The sequence below is a fragment of the Suillus paluster genome (genome assembly GCF_016628075.1).
Source record: "Suillus paluster strain FC165 chromosome Unknown EDB91scaffold_28, whole genome shotgun sequence".
Lineage (NCBI taxonomy): Eukaryota > Fungi > Basidiomycota > Agaricomycetes > Boletales > Suillaceae > Suillus > Suillus paluster.
The window spans coordinates 241,814-260,242 of NW_024537588.1; the positions used below are offsets into that span (position 1 = coordinate 241,814).

At 48.0% G+C, this 18,429-nt stretch overlaps 9 protein-coding genes across 9 annotated transcripts; 7 read left to right on the forward strand and 2 right to left on the reverse strand.

The window, feature by feature from the left end:
• Positions 1-1,101: 1,101 nt before the first annotated feature.
• Positions 1,102-1,425, forward strand: EDB91DRAFT_1053872 (uncharacterized protein; the record flags this gene model as incomplete). Its single annotated transcript, XM_041313785.1, has 3 exons — positions 1,102-1,131; positions 1,181-1,285; positions 1,336-1,425. Coding segments are annotated over 3 exons (225 nt in total), but the record flags the coding sequence as incomplete, so codon positions are not given.
• Positions 1,426-2,533: 1,108 nt separating this feature from the next.
• EDB91DRAFT_1053812 (mitochondrial F1-F0 ATP synthase subunit F of fungi-domain-containing protein) lies at positions 2,534-2,996 on the reverse strand (the record flags this gene model as incomplete). The annotated part of the gene is made up of 3 exons (XM_041313778.1): positions 2,534-2,559; positions 2,672-2,861; positions 2,925-2,996. 3 exons carry the CDS (start codon positions 2,994-2,996, stop codon positions 2,534-2,536), a joined length of 288 nt encoding a protein of 95 aa, XP_041176860.1.
• A 113-nt stretch (positions 2,997-3,109) lies between these two features.
• Positions 3,110-4,784, forward strand: EDB91DRAFT_385405 (CAAX protease self-immunity-domain-containing protein). The gene is made up of 6 exons (XM_041327073.1): positions 3,110-3,695; positions 3,756-3,959; positions 4,015-4,126; positions 4,187-4,267; positions 4,321-4,482; positions 4,541-4,784. Exons 1-6 carry the CDS (start codon positions 3,402-3,404, stop codon positions 4,636-4,638), a joined length of 951 nt encoding a protein of 316 aa, XP_041176861.1. The 5' UTR covers positions 3,110-3,401; the 3' UTR covers positions 4,639-4,784.
• Positions 4,785-5,553: 769 nt separating this feature from the next.
• EDB91DRAFT_385027 (uncharacterized protein) lies at positions 5,554-6,867 on the forward strand. The gene is made up of 3 exons (XM_041327072.1): positions 5,554-5,700; positions 5,752-5,991; positions 6,043-6,867. The coding sequence occupies exons 1-3, from the start codon at positions 5,648-5,650 to the stop codon at positions 6,506-6,508; spliced, it is 759 nt and encodes a 252-aa protein (XP_041176862.1). The 5' UTR covers positions 5,554-5,647; the 3' UTR covers positions 6,509-6,867.
• Positions 6,868-7,481: 614 nt separating this feature from the next.
• EDB91DRAFT_1053780 (MFS general substrate transporter) lies at positions 7,482-9,064 on the forward strand (the record flags this gene model as incomplete). The annotated part of the gene is made up of 6 exons (XM_041313776.1): positions 7,482-7,805; positions 7,862-8,025; positions 8,076-8,164; positions 8,211-8,432; positions 8,484-8,853; positions 8,905-9,064. 6 exons carry the CDS (start codon positions 7,482-7,484, stop codon positions 9,062-9,064), a joined length of 1,329 nt encoding a protein of 442 aa, XP_041176863.1.
• Positions 9,065-9,276: 212 nt separating this feature from the next.
• EDB91DRAFT_1329205 (glycoside hydrolase family 15 protein) lies at positions 9,277-13,677 on the forward strand. The gene is made up of 34 exons (XM_041325313.1): positions 9,277-9,537; positions 9,594-9,621; positions 9,668-9,686; positions 9,843-9,910; positions 9,967-10,049; positions 10,099-10,133; positions 10,191-10,261; positions 10,323-10,776; positions 10,826-10,881; positions 10,937-10,960; positions 11,020-11,258; positions 11,318-11,326; positions 11,386-11,459; positions 11,515-11,578; positions 11,630-11,643; positions 11,696-11,762; positions 11,817-11,850; positions 11,901-11,917; positions 11,967-11,994; positions 12,050-12,064; positions 12,118-12,131; positions 12,189-12,206; positions 12,265-12,272; positions 12,321-12,351; positions 12,401-12,497; positions 12,553-12,561; positions 12,610-12,620; positions 12,672-12,688; positions 12,747-12,943; positions 12,999-13,070; positions 13,118-13,273; positions 13,324-13,388; positions 13,442-13,468; positions 13,521-13,677. Exons 1-34 carry the CDS (start codon positions 9,479-9,481, stop codon positions 13,585-13,587), a joined length of 2,247 nt encoding a protein of 748 aa, XP_041176864.1. The 5' UTR covers positions 9,277-9,478; the 3' UTR covers positions 13,588-13,677.
• Positions 13,678-15,177, reverse strand: EDB91DRAFT_1135315 (microtubule-binding protein). The gene is made up of 6 exons (XM_041318804.1): positions 14,950-15,177; positions 14,770-14,876; positions 14,673-14,710; positions 14,293-14,611; positions 14,136-14,243; positions 13,678-14,067 (listed from the first exon to the last, which is right to left on the reverse strand). The coding sequence occupies exons 1-6, from the start codon at positions 15,071-15,073 to the stop codon at positions 14,014-14,016; spliced, it is 750 nt and encodes a 249-aa protein (XP_041176865.1). The 5' UTR covers positions 15,074-15,177; the 3' UTR covers positions 13,678-14,013.
• A 333-nt stretch (positions 15,178-15,510) lies between these two features.
• On the forward strand, positions 15,511-16,633 carry EDB91DRAFT_1053866 (uncharacterized protein; the record flags this gene model as incomplete). Its single annotated transcript, XM_041313784.1, has 2 exons — positions 15,511-16,311; positions 16,367-16,633. The coding sequence occupies 2 exons, from the start codon at positions 15,511-15,513 to the stop codon at positions 16,631-16,633; spliced, it is 1,068 nt and encodes a 355-aa protein (XP_041176866.1).
• Positions 16,634-17,218: 585 nt separating this feature from the next.
• EDB91DRAFT_1053822 (uncharacterized protein) lies at positions 17,219-17,641 on the forward strand (the record flags this gene model as incomplete). Its single annotated transcript, XM_041313779.1, has 2 exons — positions 17,219-17,393; positions 17,499-17,641. 2 exons carry the CDS (start codon positions 17,219-17,221, stop codon positions 17,639-17,641), a joined length of 318 nt encoding a protein of 105 aa, XP_041176867.1.
• Positions 17,642-18,429: the final 788 nt, after the last annotated feature.

Here is an 18,429-nt window from a genome sequence, read left to right on the forward strand (position 1 = left end):
GAAGTTCTTTGATTCTATATACGCGAGTTAGGAACCAAGGAAGTGATGGACCGTCGATGAAGCTAGGGATAAGCCGAGCAACTAATAATAAGACAATGGCATGATTGATCGCAAGTTGATCGTAAGAGATTTGATTCCGCTCGTGCAGGCAGTCACGTCAATGATGAAATTTATGGTATCTTTGGTTGGTGGCCTTCCAAGCAATCCGCCTTTGTGAGCTACCTTGGAGCCTGTCACACAAAACAACGTACTCGCGTCTGTATTGTGGCGTACTTAAGGCAGCACTTGCCAACGGTCACATTCTTCAATCTGCCGCCCAGGAACTAGGAACTGCATTGCCGTGAGGGCTTGGGAAGGCGATCCTACATGCCTTACTTCGGCGGCATGTTCCCAAGTCGTGATCTTGCTAACAAGGGCCGACACTATCACGAATATACGCCAAGCCACAATAGGTCAGACAGTGTGAATCTTACCCTTCTATTGCGCTTCGGATGTCATCTTGCTGGGCGTCCCGGTGAACGGTAATCACCACATGCTAAATCGGATGTGCATCCTGGTAAAGCACTCGAGCCCGTTGATTTGCTTCTGTTACTGTACCCATGGTAAATAAACAGTTTTGCATCCAAGGCAGCTGAAGACATTTACGCAGATTAGTTACACTTTGGATTACTTCTGATAAAGAATTATCACGCACAGCCACATGACAACCTCGTCCAAATCAAGCTGTTATGAACCAAGAACCAAGGAATCCTAGAAAGAACATCGCACATCATCCCTCCGACCCATCACACCAAAAACCACGATATACAGGATGGGATGCTGGCATGTGGAGATCTTGCTGACAGTGATCGCACATACAAACCCTACTAGAACCTTTATGGGCTATTTATTCAACTCCTCTCTTTCTTGGTATCCCTACTCGGAAACGTATAAAACCGGGCAAGTCAAACAGCAGGAGGACTACATCTAGTCCACCGACATCAGTACTCTCGTCTGGTTGCATCTCAATCATATACCAGCCTGTATAACCACCATGTGCAGACAAGTAGCGTGAGTCACTGACCGTGTCTGCGGAAAGTGCTCGCTCACAACATCCTGTGCAGTGAAGGAACACTCTGGCTAAAGTGTGGGGTATGAAGACAATACTCTGGGTTTGGGAAGCTCCTGATGAAATTCACAGCACTTTCAACGGCATCTCGTTATTGCCATCGTAGATTGCAATTCCACACGCTGCGAGCGCAGTTACAGACACCCACCAAATTGTCGGCAACCAAACTGTACCAAAGTAGGTCATGCGTAACATCGCTCCATGGCCTATGGTTAACGTCTTCCAAGAACTTCGGACCCGAAATACAGCGTTCGATCGACGATGTTGACGAGATATGTTTCCAGTGTCGTACAGCACTGACTCGCAGGCGTGGTTGACAAGTCTCGGGGCACCATCCGTCCTTGGAGGGCGGGCAAAAGATCTTTCCTTCACATTGATACTCTCACATAATTCGTATTAGCATTACATTGCACCATACTTGTAAAATATGCATGTCATACCTTCCGCTCGGGATGAAAATCTCCGCTCCCGAAGGCATTCGGGTTATACACCACTACAACCCGTATGTAGAAGAAGCAGGCGAGAGCCAAAACAATGGCAACCCATCAAAAGAGGCCATAAGCCAAGGTCCCATGACTCCAAGAAGGCACAGCTCCTGCGTCACCCTGAGCATGCCGTTATCGTGATAAAAATGCACAGTACGGTCCTTCTACCAACCCCATGCGAACAAGGCAAGCTTCAATCGGCAATTTTGCCTCGGCTTCTAGGCAGTTATCTTTCTCTGAGCTCACAATCGATTTGACGTGCTCCAACAGCGAGCGTTAACAGCAACAGCATTCCAGGACCTTGGCATGCTGTCGCGCTCTAGAATAATATGCGGAACCAAGAGTGAGGTATGATATATGATAGGCATATGCTTGTTCCTCGACCGGCGACCAATTACCGCAGTTATAGGATATCAGACTGTTCAGACCCATCGACGAGTACTGGATCATCGAGACCCATCTAGACAGGAAATGACTGAAGCAAGGCTAGCGCATGTTATGGAGTCGAAAGAAGCTCACGTCGACAACAGGAAGACTGTCAATAGAAACACGACTGAAACTCATGGATGAAGGCAGACCACGTGCCTTCAATTTTAGAACACAATGAAATTCGTACCTTTGTCAAAGTATTAACAAAGCTCCGCTGGATTCGCGGCGCCCAAGGCGTTGGGCATTCATTTTTTCCCTAGGCACACAAATAACAGGGGTATCGTGATTACCCCCTTGGTGCAGAGACTACTAGAAAGTTGAGATGTTCTCAACGTAGTAGACTACTCGTTCTACTCACCAGCAGTACCTTCACGACACTAGGACGCTGAATATGGTCAAATCCACACAGAATATGCATTGTTTTCTGTATGCACACTGAGAAAAATAATAGTCTATTTCTTGTGCATACAGCAAGTTCTGGGACAATATCCTCTCACTTCTATGTACGCGGCTAGTGCGGGTGGTTCTTGTGGTGCTCTGATACGCGCTTAACGGAATATATATTGAGGTCATCAATGGTAACTCACTCAGGTGCACTGAAATATCATGCATCAAAGTTTGAACATGTGTGTGGGTGCAAATTACTCACTCTGGTAGTCGATGGTGTATCCAAAAGTGAAAAGGCCCAAGATGGTCCAAACGAGTGGGGCAGCGGATGCGTTCTTGCCGTTGAAGAATCTAGCCTTTATCCCTCCACCAGCAGCAGTGGCTGCTTGACCCTTGGGCAGTTTTGAGTAGAAGTTGACCAGAGGCGTGAGGCTCGCACCGGAGCCCGACGTCTTAATTACGAATGAACGAAGAAGTCACGCGAGGTAGGGCACTGCTAGAACTAAAGAACGTACCAAAAGTGACGGAGTAGCAATCTTGGGAGGAATGATACCCCCCAATTGACGACGAACGAGTGATACGTGCATGGCGAGAACGAACGAGTGTTGTAGACTGTCGGGCTAGCCCGGACAAACTTGGTTTTCATGTTAAGGTCTATTTGGTTACTGTCACATGACTCGATCACGTGCGTCCGCGTCAAGTAACGTATGCGTCCCAGTTCAACTCAACCGTGACAATACCCATCAGAACCTAAAACAGAATAGACTTCACTAGCGAGACTCCTTGGGGGCGACCCTGATATAGTGCAACGGTACAGCTCCGACGAACTCGTGTCAAACACCTACACGTGGGGGTGGACGCAAGACAATAGGTTTAGACGAGTCCGATTCTGATGCGAACATTTAGTTTCGCCTGGACCATCCACAGCCTCTTGACATAAATCACGGGCCACCCAAGTTCGCACCCGCCCTCAACTTTCCAAATTACTCATCATGCACAGTGAAACATTAACATTGCTATCTACGACATCCGCGCACCTACTGGCTGGACTCTTCGCCTTTACCTACGTTGGCTCTATCTACGCATCTAAGGGTGCCCGTCTTCGCTTCTCCAAGAGGAAGGTCAACCTTCCAGAAGGACAGGCCAGACTCAAATTGCAAAATGAGCGATGGCGAGATGATCCGGACGTTATCAAGGCGCGATTACTTGCCGTTAGCAGCGCCACTTTGATTTGTTGTCTCATCGTATTCATCGTGATGAAAAATTTCAACCGCGATGATGAATTTGTAGGTCGTCGAGTTGCCTCAATGGGGGAACGTCCGTGGCTCATCCCATATACGAAACAGCATAACCTTACCGCAAATGCATGGCTCCACCTTGGATTCACATGGTCGAATGCACTTCCCCTCGTAATAACTCCATTGTTGTTTGTTGGGCCACTCTATGTCCAGTTTCTCGAAAAGTCACTACCCTTCCAAGAGGACTGGGATTTCGAAGATGATGTCCTTTTTCGGTTTTTCTCCATCGTCGGTCTTCGAAACTATTTTGTTGTGAGTGTAAGGCGTTGCAAATGTATTGCTTACAATATAACTTGCATTGTAACAGGCTCCGATCACTGAAGAAATTGTCTTTCGCGCGTGTGTTCTCACTGTCTATCACTTGGCAGGCGCTTCAAGAAAGAAAATGATTTTTCTCAGTCCTTTGGTGTTTGGCGCAGGTATGTGATCAGAGCGATTTTCTTCAGCCATGAAAATTCATCGCCATGTTCTCTTTTCAGCCCACGTACATCACGCTTTCGAAACATACCACAGATACGGCCGTACGGCCACTGCGGCAAAGCGCGCAATTATATCTACTAGTATGCACCATCCCATTTCCACCGAACGGCGCTGTTAAACAACTTACACATAGTTATCCAATTTGCGTATACCAGCGTATTCGGATTTTACTGCTGCTATTTATTCCTTCGCTCCGGGTCATTGCTCCCACCCATTACCGCTCATATGTTCTGCAACATAATGGGTATACCCCGGCCAAGCTATGAAATAAGCTTAATGCCTCATCGAAAGCTATGTAAGTAGCCACCGTTATAAAGTGATCCGTCTAATGACATTCTTTGTCCTGCTTTTAGCCATTTCAACTGCGTATCTTCTCGGCATTATTGGCTTTGCGTTCATGCTCAAGCCTTGGTCATATACGGATGGCAGTTTATACTGGCAGCGAAACTAATCTCTTCGAGCCTTCAACCTGTGCGCGCTTTGTTCGACGGTGATTGCGGACCTCTGTACAGCACAAGCCTAATATGCCTACAACCTACTGGACATACTTTCTGCAGCTCCTGACCGGGTTGCATTGTATCTATATCAATGATCAACGCTGTTTCTTGCGCTTTTCATGAACCATGCGCTGTACATGCCCGAATGTGAGCAAGTAGGAATTTTGACGACATGGATATCTACATTTAACCACGAAGCGTCGCCGGCTCGCGTCCACTGCGTCATGCAGTGCATTGCATTTGCAATTACTTTGCAAGTCTTGCATGTGCATGATCCTGCATAGTGCACACACCCATTAACCAAATCAGGTCGTGCGAGAACACACTGGTATACTTCATATTACCACATAACCTCCTACATAGTCTCCCGCAGGCAGACCCAATATTATGAAGACAGCTGTTCCTTTCCTGGGCTGCTAAAAATACGAGGTCTGACTCGGAGGGTGTGTAGTACATACTACTACTAGTAAGTGTACTAAGTGACTATCTTAAGTATTGGCATAAGAGCTCAAGGTAAAATAGACGCTTCATGTTGACTTCGTGGCCTCAATTTCCTCGCTATTCGCTAGATATTCACGCCAAATTCATCTGGTTATCACTCAGAGATCGTTCAAGGCGATCATTGTCCCCGGCTGCATGTGGTTACCTCAAAGTTGTGATCCATCGCCTCGCGCGCGGAATCGATGCATGTTTACACACCACTTTTTCGGCGGTATGTATACTGAATTGTCTGCACGAAAATTACCAGAATTGACAGGACCACAGGCCTGATCTCCAGCTGAGCAACTTGTCTACTATCTCAGATCTTGCGAACTTGAGCTTGTAGGCGCCTGTAAGCGCGCGTACACCTTTATAGGAAATGCCGCCGGTGTCCACTTTTGTGGGACATATTGAGAACCAGTGTTACGGCCTATATATCAACCTGTTACCTGTCCATCTTACCAACATCTTACGCCGCCCTACATGCCGCACAAACGTGCCAAACGAGCTGTTCGTGAACGAGAGAGATCCCTGAAGTAAATGTTCATTACATATTCCCTTTCCAACTCACTGATGAGTCCCAAAAGAGGTGTCAATCTCCCGCCAAAGCACCTTGGGAATGAGGACACTGTGCCAAAGTCTGCGGCTCGTATTTTGAATGCCGAAAAAATCCGTCACGAATTCAGAGAGAAAAAGCGGAAGATCGATGAGCCCAACGGGGATCAATGTCCTCAGCTGAAGCGAAGACGGCAGGCCAGTGATATGAACGGTCGAAAGGAGGAGATGCTGAAGATCAAGCCCGGAGAAACTATAGCTCGTTTTAATAAGTGGGTATCACAAATATCTGTGCAGCACGTCATTATTAAGCTTGCACGCAGGAGAGTCGAGAGCAGCATGATGCCGCTTATTAGAACAGCAATGCAGCAGTCATCTGCCCAGGTCCGCAGAGTCCAGAAGCACGAATCGGAGGAGGGAGTTGCCAAGCCTGCACAGGACAAGACGATGATTAATAAACGTAGCCACACAGACGTTTCAAACCCATCGGCGCCCGCATCGACCTACACACCTCATCAGCAGCCTCGTGATAAACCTAAGGAGTTCCGTGTCTCTTCAACCTCAGCACCACGCCGTCTTAACGATATTGCACAAGAACCTCCGCAGTTTGGCAAACTGCCCCGGGGTGCCCGATCTGGCAAGGACTCTTCGAAAGCAAAAGTCGCTGGGATACTCAGCATGGCACAAAAGGCGATGATGGAAGAAGAAAGAGAAAACGTCATTAAGCGTTACCGGGAACTGAAAGCCAAGAAATTGCGTTGTGATGATAACGGCGCAGTGGGCGAGTGAGGCTAAGTCGATCGCGGTTTTCATCGACTACGTTTCCGAACGGGTGCAGCAATTTTCCCTGTCGTTATCGTCTCCGTTGAGTTTACCCTGACATGGGTTTGATCTCTACGTTGACGCTTCCTCTACAGTCCGTTCCTCCGATGAATGCTCGATTTCATCCCTTCTTTATCGTAAGGAGGCAATACAAAATTTGTTTTGCTGCAAGTACGACGCTGCTACCCATTCAATACCACCCGGGCTGTCCTCGGATTATTATCTCACCGCTTGCTCATAACGAGCCACCACTCGAAAGAAAGTCATTTCCCTTACCCAGATGGCGGAGGTCTAAACTCCCGAACCCCTCGGATGATCCTATTTAACCCACTTTCCGCCATACACGGTCCCGATTGCTCCTCCCTGACTCTACTGCCGTTTCGGGCTACATAGGCGGCGGTTCACTATCGTCCTGAGAAAATGGGGATTTTTTTTTATCGTTGTTCAATCAATCTACTTTTGTCGTGCCTCGTTATGGTGGACCTCGGAGAGGCGCTTGATGGCCTGGTAGGCGCCGTGGCGTTGTCAAGATAGTGGGGTATAGGGTATTCGAAGCTCGGACTGATCAACGTTATTGCTTCTCCATGTGACTCGATTATCTTGGCTCACCGATACCCCCCTTGCACCTGGGCATTGGTCAAGTCGGCACTGCGGCAACTCATGCCCACGAAGCACGGCCTCAGCCATGATTCTACCTACCTGCCGCGATGCCTACGTGCGATCACATCTTGCGCTGAGGCCGAAATTACGAGCTTCTTTTCCACCATGCTTAAAAAGAAATTTATCCGGTATATTCGGGGGAGCCCACGAAAGCGGTGATCTGACGTTCTACGCTGGAATACTTATAATGCGCATTCGATCAATTGCCTGTAGTTGCCTGCTGAAACCTCTTTCTTCCCATTCTACCACGACACCTGTTGGTGGTAAACTACCTTCCTTCATGGAGGATGCGGAGAAGCAAGTCGACTGCTCTTCATATCGCGGGCCGAGCATCGAGACGGGCGCATATGAAAATCTCAATCGTCACAGTGCTTTGCAACCTCCTAATGCACTGTTACTGCCCACAGACACGAAAAGCCCAGATGGAGGATGGTCTGGTTGGCTGGTTGTTTTTGGCGCATTCCTCGCACTTTTCTGTTCGTTTGGTCAAATGAACGCTTTCGGAACATACCAGTCGTGGTATTCGGATCATCAGCTTTCTAATCATTCGCAATTCAGTATTTCTTGGATTGGATCCCTTCAGCTATGTACTTTTTTCTTCATGGTAAGCTATATATTCCTTGTCAAAGGTAGGTTTCACTCAATATCACACGAGACTAGGGAGGACCTGTAGGACGCATTTTTGACGCCTACGGACCGACACCCGTGATGATCTTTGGGACACTGCTACTAGCGTTCAGCACATTGATGACCAGCATCTCCATGGAGTATTATGAATTCTTATTGTTCCAAGGATTCTTCTTTGGCCTTAGTGTTGCGTCGCTGTAAGTCCCTTGCTGAGCGCTGTGCGTCTACTTCTAATTTTACTCTATAGTTTCTATCCCTCTTTGGCTGCGGTTTCAACTTACTTTGATAAGTACCGTGCATCGGCTCTTGGCGTTGTGGCCGCCGGCTCTGGTCTTGGTGAGCGGTCCCCTATCGTGTGTGCGGTCCGACTGAGGTCGTCTAGGTGGCGTCGTTTATCCCATCATGCTTCGCCAACTCTTCGTGCGCGTTACTTATCCATGGGCAGTTAGAGCATCAGCGCTACTTTCTGTGGCATGTTGCATCGTGTCGCTATTTACCGTAAGGCAAAAGGGTGGTAAGAAATGCCCAGGACGGATAGGTGTCAAGACGTTCAAGGATGCGTCCTTCTTGCTTCTTGTTACTGGATCCTTCTTCATCTGCCTCGGTAAGACGACGAAGTCATTTCATGGGGTTATAGTTGACAAAGGCGACGAAGGCTTGTTCACTCCATTCTTCTACATCGTGAGTTACGCCGAGGATCGAGCACTCGTTTCTGAGCAAACTGCATTTTACGTCCTGTCAGTAATGAATGCTGGGGGTATATTCGGCCGTATCGTTCCCGCGATCCTCTCTGACAAGATAGGACGCTTCAACCTCCTTATTCCCGCCGCCTTCTTGGCGGGTCTATCTTGCCTCGTTTTTTGGATGCTTGCGAAGACCATGATCGCTGTGATGACCTTTGCGGCGGTCTATGGTTTTCTATCCGGCGCATTCATATCTGTCATTACACCGTGCGTCGCGCAGATATCAGATATCAACGAGATTGGGTCTCGAATGGGAGCATTGTATACGCTTATCTCTCTCCCGTAAGGTTACGGCTGGACTTGTTTGACATGTGCTCACCGTAGTTCTTTCAGCTCTCTTGTTGGCGGACCCATTGCAGGAGCTCTTATTCAGGACCAGAGAGGTTCTTACACCGCAATGATTGGGGTGTCGGGATCAACCATCATCTTTGGGTCCTTGTTCATCCTAGTTTGCAGATTCAAGATGAACCGAAACATCTGTGCAAGAGTGTAGCGAGTTGGATGCCTCCTCATGCACCCCTCGTATCCTTATTCTCTAAGTTTTACGACTGGGAAAATTGCACCAATGACGGCTTCAATTTTTGGTGGATTTATTGTATTTTTATCCTACAAGTCGTTGCGGAATGCACAAGCGCTACTATAGTCATGACATCCAATGAATTTGATGTCTTTGGTCTCTGTGATTGGAGCAAGTCTGTCTGGGAGTAACAGTGTGAACGCTGAGAAACCTGGGTAAGATGTTGCGAGCACCGTGTGCCTGTGTAACAATCACTGTGTACTTGCTATGTACCGTAGCGCTCCAGGTGGTACGCGACGATGGGTAAAACGGGCATTCGGCGGCCTTATCTGATTTCATTCGTACTTAAGGGTGTTGCATCACACACGCAACCTCCTATAGTCCACAACCATGAACATCCAAAACCCAGACGCCGAACGCGATTATATTCCTATTGCTGACCATGCCCTGTGCGTAGCTCCTTCATTAATCTTGTATCCGTGTTCTCAATCTCTGATTGTGCCAGGATCGGGAATTTGAGGACTGCCGCGCTGGTGAGTTTGCCAGACTGCATTCTGAGCTTTATTGATGTGCACATAGGTCAGTCTTGATGGATCGAGTGAGTAGTTCAAGTTCAAGATGGTCTTTGAATAAGAAGGGTACCCTCTTGAAGTTGGGTTCGGAGTCGGATGGCTTGGACAAGCGCCGAGGCTCCCTCATCCGGAACTTCTGTAATTCCTCCACACGAGTTTCATCTAATGCATATCCTATACAGTCGAGAGTTACTGTGTCCCAAATTTCGACTCCCCGTCCATCTTTGCACGCATCTTGGACAAAAACAAGGTTAGGGCTTTACATAGTATTCAGGAGGGTTCCCTTCATTGTGGATGGGGCTGCAGGGTGGTCATTTCTCCATTACACCGACGGTTCCATTCACCACCAAGCAAAACTACTTGCCAAGCTCGAATGTGCTGCAGACTAAGTGTGTTTATTATCTTATCTATGTGCGAATCATGGCTGAATATGGTCAGGTTTCTTAATGAGAAGGGCGTGGTTAGTGTCACCGGTTAGTCTCCTGCGCCAATTGTGCCAACAATTGCCGGATTTCATTGCATACATTCAGACTTCCTTCCCCGCCAAGAAAACGGCACATCTACCCGTCCGTTACTGTTTTGGCTCGTCAGACGCGTCGAGGTGAGCTGCCTTCCTCCAGAACATTCCACTCGGGCTTTCCATCGCAATCTTTACCCGTTAGGTGATCCGCGGCACCATCCCGCTGCGCATCGAATGTGCGCCCGCTTTTAACTATGCGCAGGACCCCCACGACACCAATATCGTCCCCGACGATACTATCCCGCTCCAATTTTCCAAGCAAAACAAAGTCGTTTTCACTTCGAGGCCCGCCGGCACCTCCCCACCAGGTCTCGGGACTGGCGCGAGCCCGCAGAGCACGTCGCATAGCCCGCTCACGCTCGACTTGCGGTTCGTCTCCGAGTCCTTGCTTGACAATGTCGCTGTGCCTGAGGTGTCCTTGGAGACCCTGGATCTCAGCGCGAAGGGCCATCTAGGTTTGGCCGCAAAGACGGAGCTAACGCTTGTAGAGGGTCAGCGACTGACGTTTGTGTTGCGGATTGCGCCTGAATGTAAAGGTGATGGTGGACCTGGAGTTGATGGAGAGCAAGCAGAGATGTTAGGAGTTAATTTTGAGAGTGGGTACTTCTAGTCATTGCGTATGAGATTGACGGTCATGGTCCGCAGAGTTGATGGCAAGTGCACACAATATGAGGCCAAAGGATGATCCGATCTTGACCAAGGTGCGTTTTTGGTGACTGTTAACTTTGAGCTTGCTGACGCTCGCTTGCATTGTAGGAACTCCTCGAACATCTATTTGTCGTACGTTCCCTTGCCTTATCGTTTAGTTTCTGTTTTCAAATGATCCTTTGCGTTCGCAGTCTACCAATAGTTACTGGAATGCTTGGATCAGGAAATCCACCTACCAGGGCTCGTGGAAGGAGGCTGTGCACCGGAGCGCGTTGGCGTTAAAGTTGCTCATCTATGAACCCACTGGTACGTGTTCCGCCTTGAAGTTCGGACGTCTATCTTTGAGTGCCCGTTCATTTCCGTCTATAGGCGCTATTGTCGCGAGTCCGACATTCAGCTTGCCCGAATACATTGGTGGGACCAGAAATTGGTGTGCTTGTACTTCTTCATACACCTAAATTTCTTCACTAACCTATGATATATATATAGGGACTACCGGTATGCATACATCCAGTGTTGTCCATGATTCCGTAGTTTATGTCGTACCACTCATGCAGGGCCTCCTGGATTCGCGACTCTTCATTCACGCTATACGCTCTGATTAGACTCGGATTCACGCAGGAGGCTAACGGTCTGTCTCTCCCCTGCGTACTGCTATCTTCCGAGCTTACATAATTAACTGACAGCATATATGGAATTCATCTTTGAGCGACTGAAGAACAAGAACCCAGATGGTTCATTGCAGATTATGTGCGTGTTTGATCTCTATCAGATGTATTTGTAGGCTGATTGTCCATGAAGGTACACAATCCATGGTATGTCTGACATGATGGAATTCATAAAGTGGCTCTGATCATCCTTCTGCAGGTGGTAAAGATCTGGAGGAGAAAGAGCTTCTTCATCTTGATGGACACAAAGGTTCTAAACCTGTTCGGTTCGTCGCTGCCTATCATTTGCACAGCACTCGCGATCTGACCAACGCCAAAAGTATCGGCAATGGTGCAGCCGACCATGTCCAATTGGTATGTCTTGCTGGTAGTTGCAGTACACTGGAAGCTGATCTGGCTGACAGGATATCTACGGCGAATTGTAAGTCCCACTTGTGCTCCTTTGTTGGTTTACATTGATCTTGGTAAAGGATGGATTGTATTTATCTTGGACAGAAGGTGTGCTCCTCCTAGACCATTCTAAAAACGACCATCTAATATTACTTACTCTCAGTTCGGTAAACCATTGGTGAGTCTTGCCTAGTGCCCTTTGTGATATCAGCTTCTCAATTACTCTGGAAGTCGTATGACACATGGTGAGTATTCCAACCAGGCCATGGACGGCCATACTGATTAGGCTATACCGATTGAAGGGTATTGGTTCGGGAACTGTAAGTTACTTATTCCGGTTGATGGCTGTACACGACTACTGACTCTACTCTCATTCAGTGTTGACTGTGCGTCTTCTCTGCTCTTTTTTTCGATGCACGCCTAATACTTTGTAGTCGTTGTCGCAAACTACAAGGAACCCGACTTGTGCGCCTCATGTTTCTCCGACTCTTTAATGACTCAACCCGTATTTTAGATCCATATGGTCAGTACGCGTCAGGCAGGTGTGTGTTGAGGCTAAGTGTCAATGTCCATATCACAGGGAAGTCCGGGGCAAGGAGCGCCATTTCACTGTATGTATTCTCACCGCCCCCTGGATACTACGTTGATCCATGCTTCTGTTATTAGTATTCAAAGGTGAGTTTTGACAGTTGCGCTGGACAATGCTGAGATGGCATGTGGAAGATTATGCTTTGGTATGCCGCATTGCTTTGAAATTGACATAGTACCGCTGATCGGATATGCAGGGTTGCAATCGATAGAGGTGCGAGTCCCGAACCACACTACTGTGATCACACGTTGATGAACCTCCCCTCGAACAGGCCTTCGGCTGGCGGACAAGCGCTCTCTTCCTTGTCCACACCGTCTCCAATGGCTTGCCGCACGCGATGATCTTTACGAAGATATCATGCAAAAGGCGTGGAACAAGGACTTGCAGATCTTCGGGCAGAGCTACGAAGAGACTGACGTGCTCGATTCATCCGTGCTCATTATGCCCCTCGTGTTCTTCATGATGCCGGTGTGTACCCATCCTTATACCTGTCCGTTGAGGGGAAGCTAATATATCCGTCAAGTCTGACACACGGTTCGTGAGCACGCTCAAGCAGATTCTGAAGACACCCGAAAGGGGAGGATTGACCTCCAACGTCAGTCCCGTCTCAATTTTGCTACGAACATGCTGACTGTGAACCAGAACCTCGTCTACCGGTACGATGTCAACAAATCTGATGATGGTGTGGGAGGCGAGGAAGGCACGTTCTGTCTCTGTACGCTGTGGTGCGTCGAGGCTTTGACTCGCGCCGGCGAGTTTGAGAGGCCGCTTTTGCAACGTGCGGTAGAGATGTTTGAGGTATGTCCATTTTCCCTGAACGTGCCACGCTAGTGCTAAACAGGATGAAGGACTTCCTGCTGTATTTGAATCACGTGGGCTTGTGCAGTGAGGAGATCTCAGAGTCTGGTGATGCGTATGTGAAATTCATTTTTTCCCTGAGTTGTGGAGGCTGAAATTGTGCTCAAGGCTTGGAAATGCCGTACAGGGGTTCACGTGCGTTCTGGTACATTCATAGAATTTGACTTCTGTTAACATTTCTGTTTAGACATGTCACGCTCATCTCGGCGGCATACAATCTTTCAAGGACCCTGGCAAATCAACGATCGACATAGGCATGTGTAGTTGAAAAAGAGTTACGAATTCACTTCCTGTATAGAATGCCATGTTGTAATTGTAACTGTTCTTTGCCATTGATTCCTCATGGAAGCTCGAGCCAGGAACAGCTATATTCTTCCTTCTATTTGTATAGGGGAAATTTGAAAACCGGACTGAGTCCACAGATCTAGTCCTTTGAGACCTCCTGGCCGGAACTGTTGTCTGTGAGAATGAGAGATTCCAAAATGCATTGAGATACGAATATTAGAGCTAAGCGAAGGAGCGCAGTTATGTAGACTCCAATTATAAGGAACGACAGGGATGGAACAACGAAAACGTGCAAGGCGTGAAGTGAATGCTAATGAACACTTGGTTTAAGGGTAAAGGTGATATCATAGGATATGACACGAGGACTTCTTCCTATACTCCAGCGGCATGCACAATCAGAAAGTTTCCTCTTCATCGACAGGTGCGTTCTCCGGAACTTCGAAACCATCCTGCTCAGGCCGGTGAATTTCAGATAAGCTCGAGAAAAGATGAAGATGAGGATAAAGGTGTTGCCTACCTCTGTCGAGTAGAGGATCTTTTGGATCTCTTTGAGATTATCATCTTCCTTGCCTTGACTCTCCAGTGTCTCCGATTGTTGCTGAACGAGGATCTCGATATCCCGAAGCTGTACAAACGTTAACTTCTGAGTTTAATCTAGAATGGTCTCGACCTACCTTCGCAAAATAAAAGTCCCTCTCCTTCTCTAGGCCTTCCATGTGAGTTGACATTTCGCGGAGTTGGGTTTGCAATGCCTGCATGGCTTCATTAGGTTGCGTTGAACCTGCCCGATGTCCGCTGATAGGAGTCTTTCCACCGGATCGACCACCGACCCCCAGAACGGCACTGGCGCTGCGAGAACCAGTCGAAAGTGGTGCGATGGTCGCTGGGGGTTCAGCTGGTGCACCACGCCTACGTCCCACAGCGTCATAACCCTGTCCGCCGTAATTAGAATCCCAGAATCGCTTCATCCATTGCAAAAACTCTAGATTGTCTCTGATGGGGTCCGCGGTCAGCATCGGAGTAACAACATTGTAGAGTTCATAAATCGACGCACTGCATCTTGCATTTGACAAGCTTCTCGATGGGTATGGGCTGCGTAAGAAGAGTGAAAAGTGAGTTTAATTGACGCGTTAACAGGATGAAAAACACGCCTTATCAATCTTCTTTGCTTTGAAGACGTTCTGCATGACTTTGAAATTGGCGACGAATTCGTACTCGTGCTTTGCGTTCATCTTAACTCGGGCCATTGGAAGATCGCCTGCAAAGAAGCTTTAGAAACCACAAAGAGTCGAGCTCCATAGCGATCTGCTCGACGTGGATGAGGCTCGCACCATAGATGGAGTCAAGGATTTGACAGTAGGCTCCTCCTGTACCACATTGTTCAATCTTTGTGTAGTTAAGCTGCAGAAGCTCGTTCAACCAAGCTAGCAGATCTGAGCGCGAAACGGCCATCATGGTGGAATGCAGAAATGTCCTTGGTTGGAGGAAGCAAAAAGTGTGCAAAGGTTACGAAATCGTCAAAAGACAAAAGCGTATTAGACTGTCCTAAGTAGCGTGTCCTTCCTTCTTTTGCCACCCATCACTCTTGCTCTTGATCACGACTAGCAGGCTCATCCGCTTGGGCGGTCTTGCTTTTCTACTCATTGTCACAGTAGTAGCAGTTCTGAGTCGTTCAGGTGAATTCAAACCCAGTCTTCTTGGTCGTTTTCTGAACTCAGACTCCGGAGCTAGGTCGACATTTCGCCTTGGTCGATCCGAACGACACTATTTTAAATTTTACCATCGTACGTAAAATGTATCGAGGTGGAGCTGGTAAGCTGACATGCATACACGCGACTTCAACGTTTGGCGCGCGATTGGCAGTTGTTCATTTCTGCCATTTGATATCGAAAATGACAACAAAGGCCCTGCCTCCTGAAGCATGCCATCGAATCGTCCATTGGACACGTCGATGCGATCTCACTGCATTGTGCCTGACCTGCAAGTCGCTTCAGAAAGATGCAGAGATCAAGCTATACGAGATTATCATGTCCGGTGACATCTCGGTCACTTTTCGAGCCTGCGAAAGTATCATATCGCAGGAGCGTCTGGGCCCATACGTCCGCTCCTTCTATGTCTACCAAAATTCAAGGCGCACTCAAACAGAGCTGCCTCCTCGCTTCTGGCACATGGTCCAGAAAGCGCTTTCGAAAATGCGTTGTCTGGACATGCTCTACATCGATGATCCAGCCCGTGCTAATACTTGGGTTTTGAGTGATATCCCAAAAATTCCATTTCAGCTCCGAGAAGCAAACTTTCGCCTTCCGTGGAATCAACACCTCGTAAAGTTCCTGGAGAGCCAGAACAAGCTGAGGCAATTCCAAATATCGGGTGGCCTAGATGAAGATGCCCCACAATTTGAAGCTGGTAGCTTGCCTGAGCTGTGCACCTTCGATGGGCAACTCCCTTTAGCCACGCAGCTGCTTTCTCTCCCATGTGGCGTTCACCACCTTCGCATACCTTTGGATAGAGACACTAACAAGAAACTTTTGGATTTTATTCCCCATCTTGCTGTCCTCTCTCCAACCCTTCGCTCACTAAACGTCATTCATGTACCCGAGGAATTGTCAGTGGAAACGATCAAGCTCATATCCTCCGTGTGCCCTGACCTTCATTACCTTGGGATTATTCCATTACCAATGACGTTTCCCCACGTAAGTCAATTTTTTTACCTCTTTCATATAGCTTATCTTTATCATTACCATTAAGCGCAGCGTAATTCATGACGCTCTTTTGGCTATGCATAACCTACGAGATCTCGAGGTCGATGTATCTCGATGGTCACCTCTGCCTAATACAAGCTCCCTGCAACGCATGCTCACGACTGAACTCCACATATACTGCCCTTCTATAGAGCACATCATTCTCCGCACGGGAACCAATCGAACATTGTGGTATTTTGACGGAAATGAGTGGAATGTTCACTCGGAAAACGGGCAGCACTTGCTCATCGATGGATTATGGAAAACTAGATGATGTACTGCAGCATGCTTACAATTGAAATCTACTTACGTGACGAAATAGTGTAATCACCAAGTGAGTTCAAATCACCCTGGTGCTGTTTACATGCATATTTACATGACGCAGCCATGCTGATACACACCCGACGGATGTATTATAGAAACACGCTATGCTTATGTATTCACTTCAACCTAAATTGGTAGGGAGTTGTCACCTCCGAGTCAGAACATTTCTTCATGGGATGCGGCATTTCCAGGGCGCATGAATCGAATTGACTACGAGTACGCAGGAAACAACGTGGCCTGGGCCTAAATCTGTTCAAACCGAGTTAACTTCTGCTGCATCCGTCTAGCCCCCTTATTCCGCCCCTTGATCGCCTTTGTAGATTTGGAACGGGGAATTTATCATATTGAAAGATTCCCGTTTCACGGTCCAGTCAACCTGCATCATGGCTCGGTAATATCCGTGCCAACGCTAAGCCACTGTGGCAATACCGGCGTTCACGAGAATGATATAAACCCAATTGAACTGCAGCAAACAGTCATCCAGAGCAATAAGTGATTTCCTATGCAGTACCAGCGCACCAGTTCTTCTTCATCGATGGCATACTCAGACAGGTCGATCTCATCAAGTTCTTCTACTTCATCTCCTCCTTCTCAGCTTGTTGCATTACCGTCCATGACCCACTCTCTGGCAGCTTTGCCAACCATGTCTGCGGTTCCACAAGACATGCTTCATTATTCGAATTCAGGGTCGCACAGCAGAGCAAAGGCAAGTTCTTGAGATGTGCTTTCTCATAGCGCTCATCTGACACGGTGTCTATAGATGGAATATGCTATGCAAAAGCAGAGGCAACATGCGGCCGTGCATCCCTTTGCAGCGCTCACTGTACGCTTGGTCCACTATTCATCGTCACAGCTTTTAATTCCTGTTCATCAGACACATGACACACGACGCACACCCAGTCCGTCGTGCGAGGACGGGCACATTACCGTCCGAAGACAAAACACTACTAGACGTTAGACCGTGATGACAGAGTAAATCACCAGGTTCAAGCTTTCCACGCCCACGCTGATGATCATGTCGCCTTAGGCACACTCCAACCGTTGATTCGGCCACTTGTTACCACGTCACCACCGCAGGGCGGTATGGCTATGGGACGATACCCAAGGATCTATTATAACACCGGACGTTAATTTTGGGATCTAAGGCTACTTTATAATATATACCATTCACGATCACGGGATAAACCCGGATCCAAAACAAAAGTACTGCGGCTTCATCGTCATATACTTACTAATGTATCTATACTTCATATATATGGATGTTCGTATGAATGGTATCATATATGACAAGCCATCTAGTTTGGGGTTTATGTAACGTTAAACCATAACGTTCATTGCCCGTTGCGATGGAGAAGGCTCTCACTCCACAACCTGGAAGAGGCGATGGCGAAGTCAGCAGACAACGGTGTGCCGGTGAATTGCGATCTCAGCGGCACAAGATTTCATTCGCGAGGCCCTCATATCACGGACGATGAGATGTTGGCAGTGCTTTCATGTTTGTAAGTGAAATCTTTGCCTGACTCTGTCTGACTGCAGTAGTGCCGAGAACCAATAGAATAGTAAGCGGGTCGACGAGGCCTAGTCATGAATCTCATGAATTTCATTCGATCCTGGCCGGGCGCCCATCAGCCCTGGGCGGAACGCCACATCCGATGCCACGGAACAACTATTGGGTCCACTAAACGACAAGAATTTGTAGTCCTGCACAAGTCCTGCAAGCAAACCTGGAACGTGTGGGAGGTATGT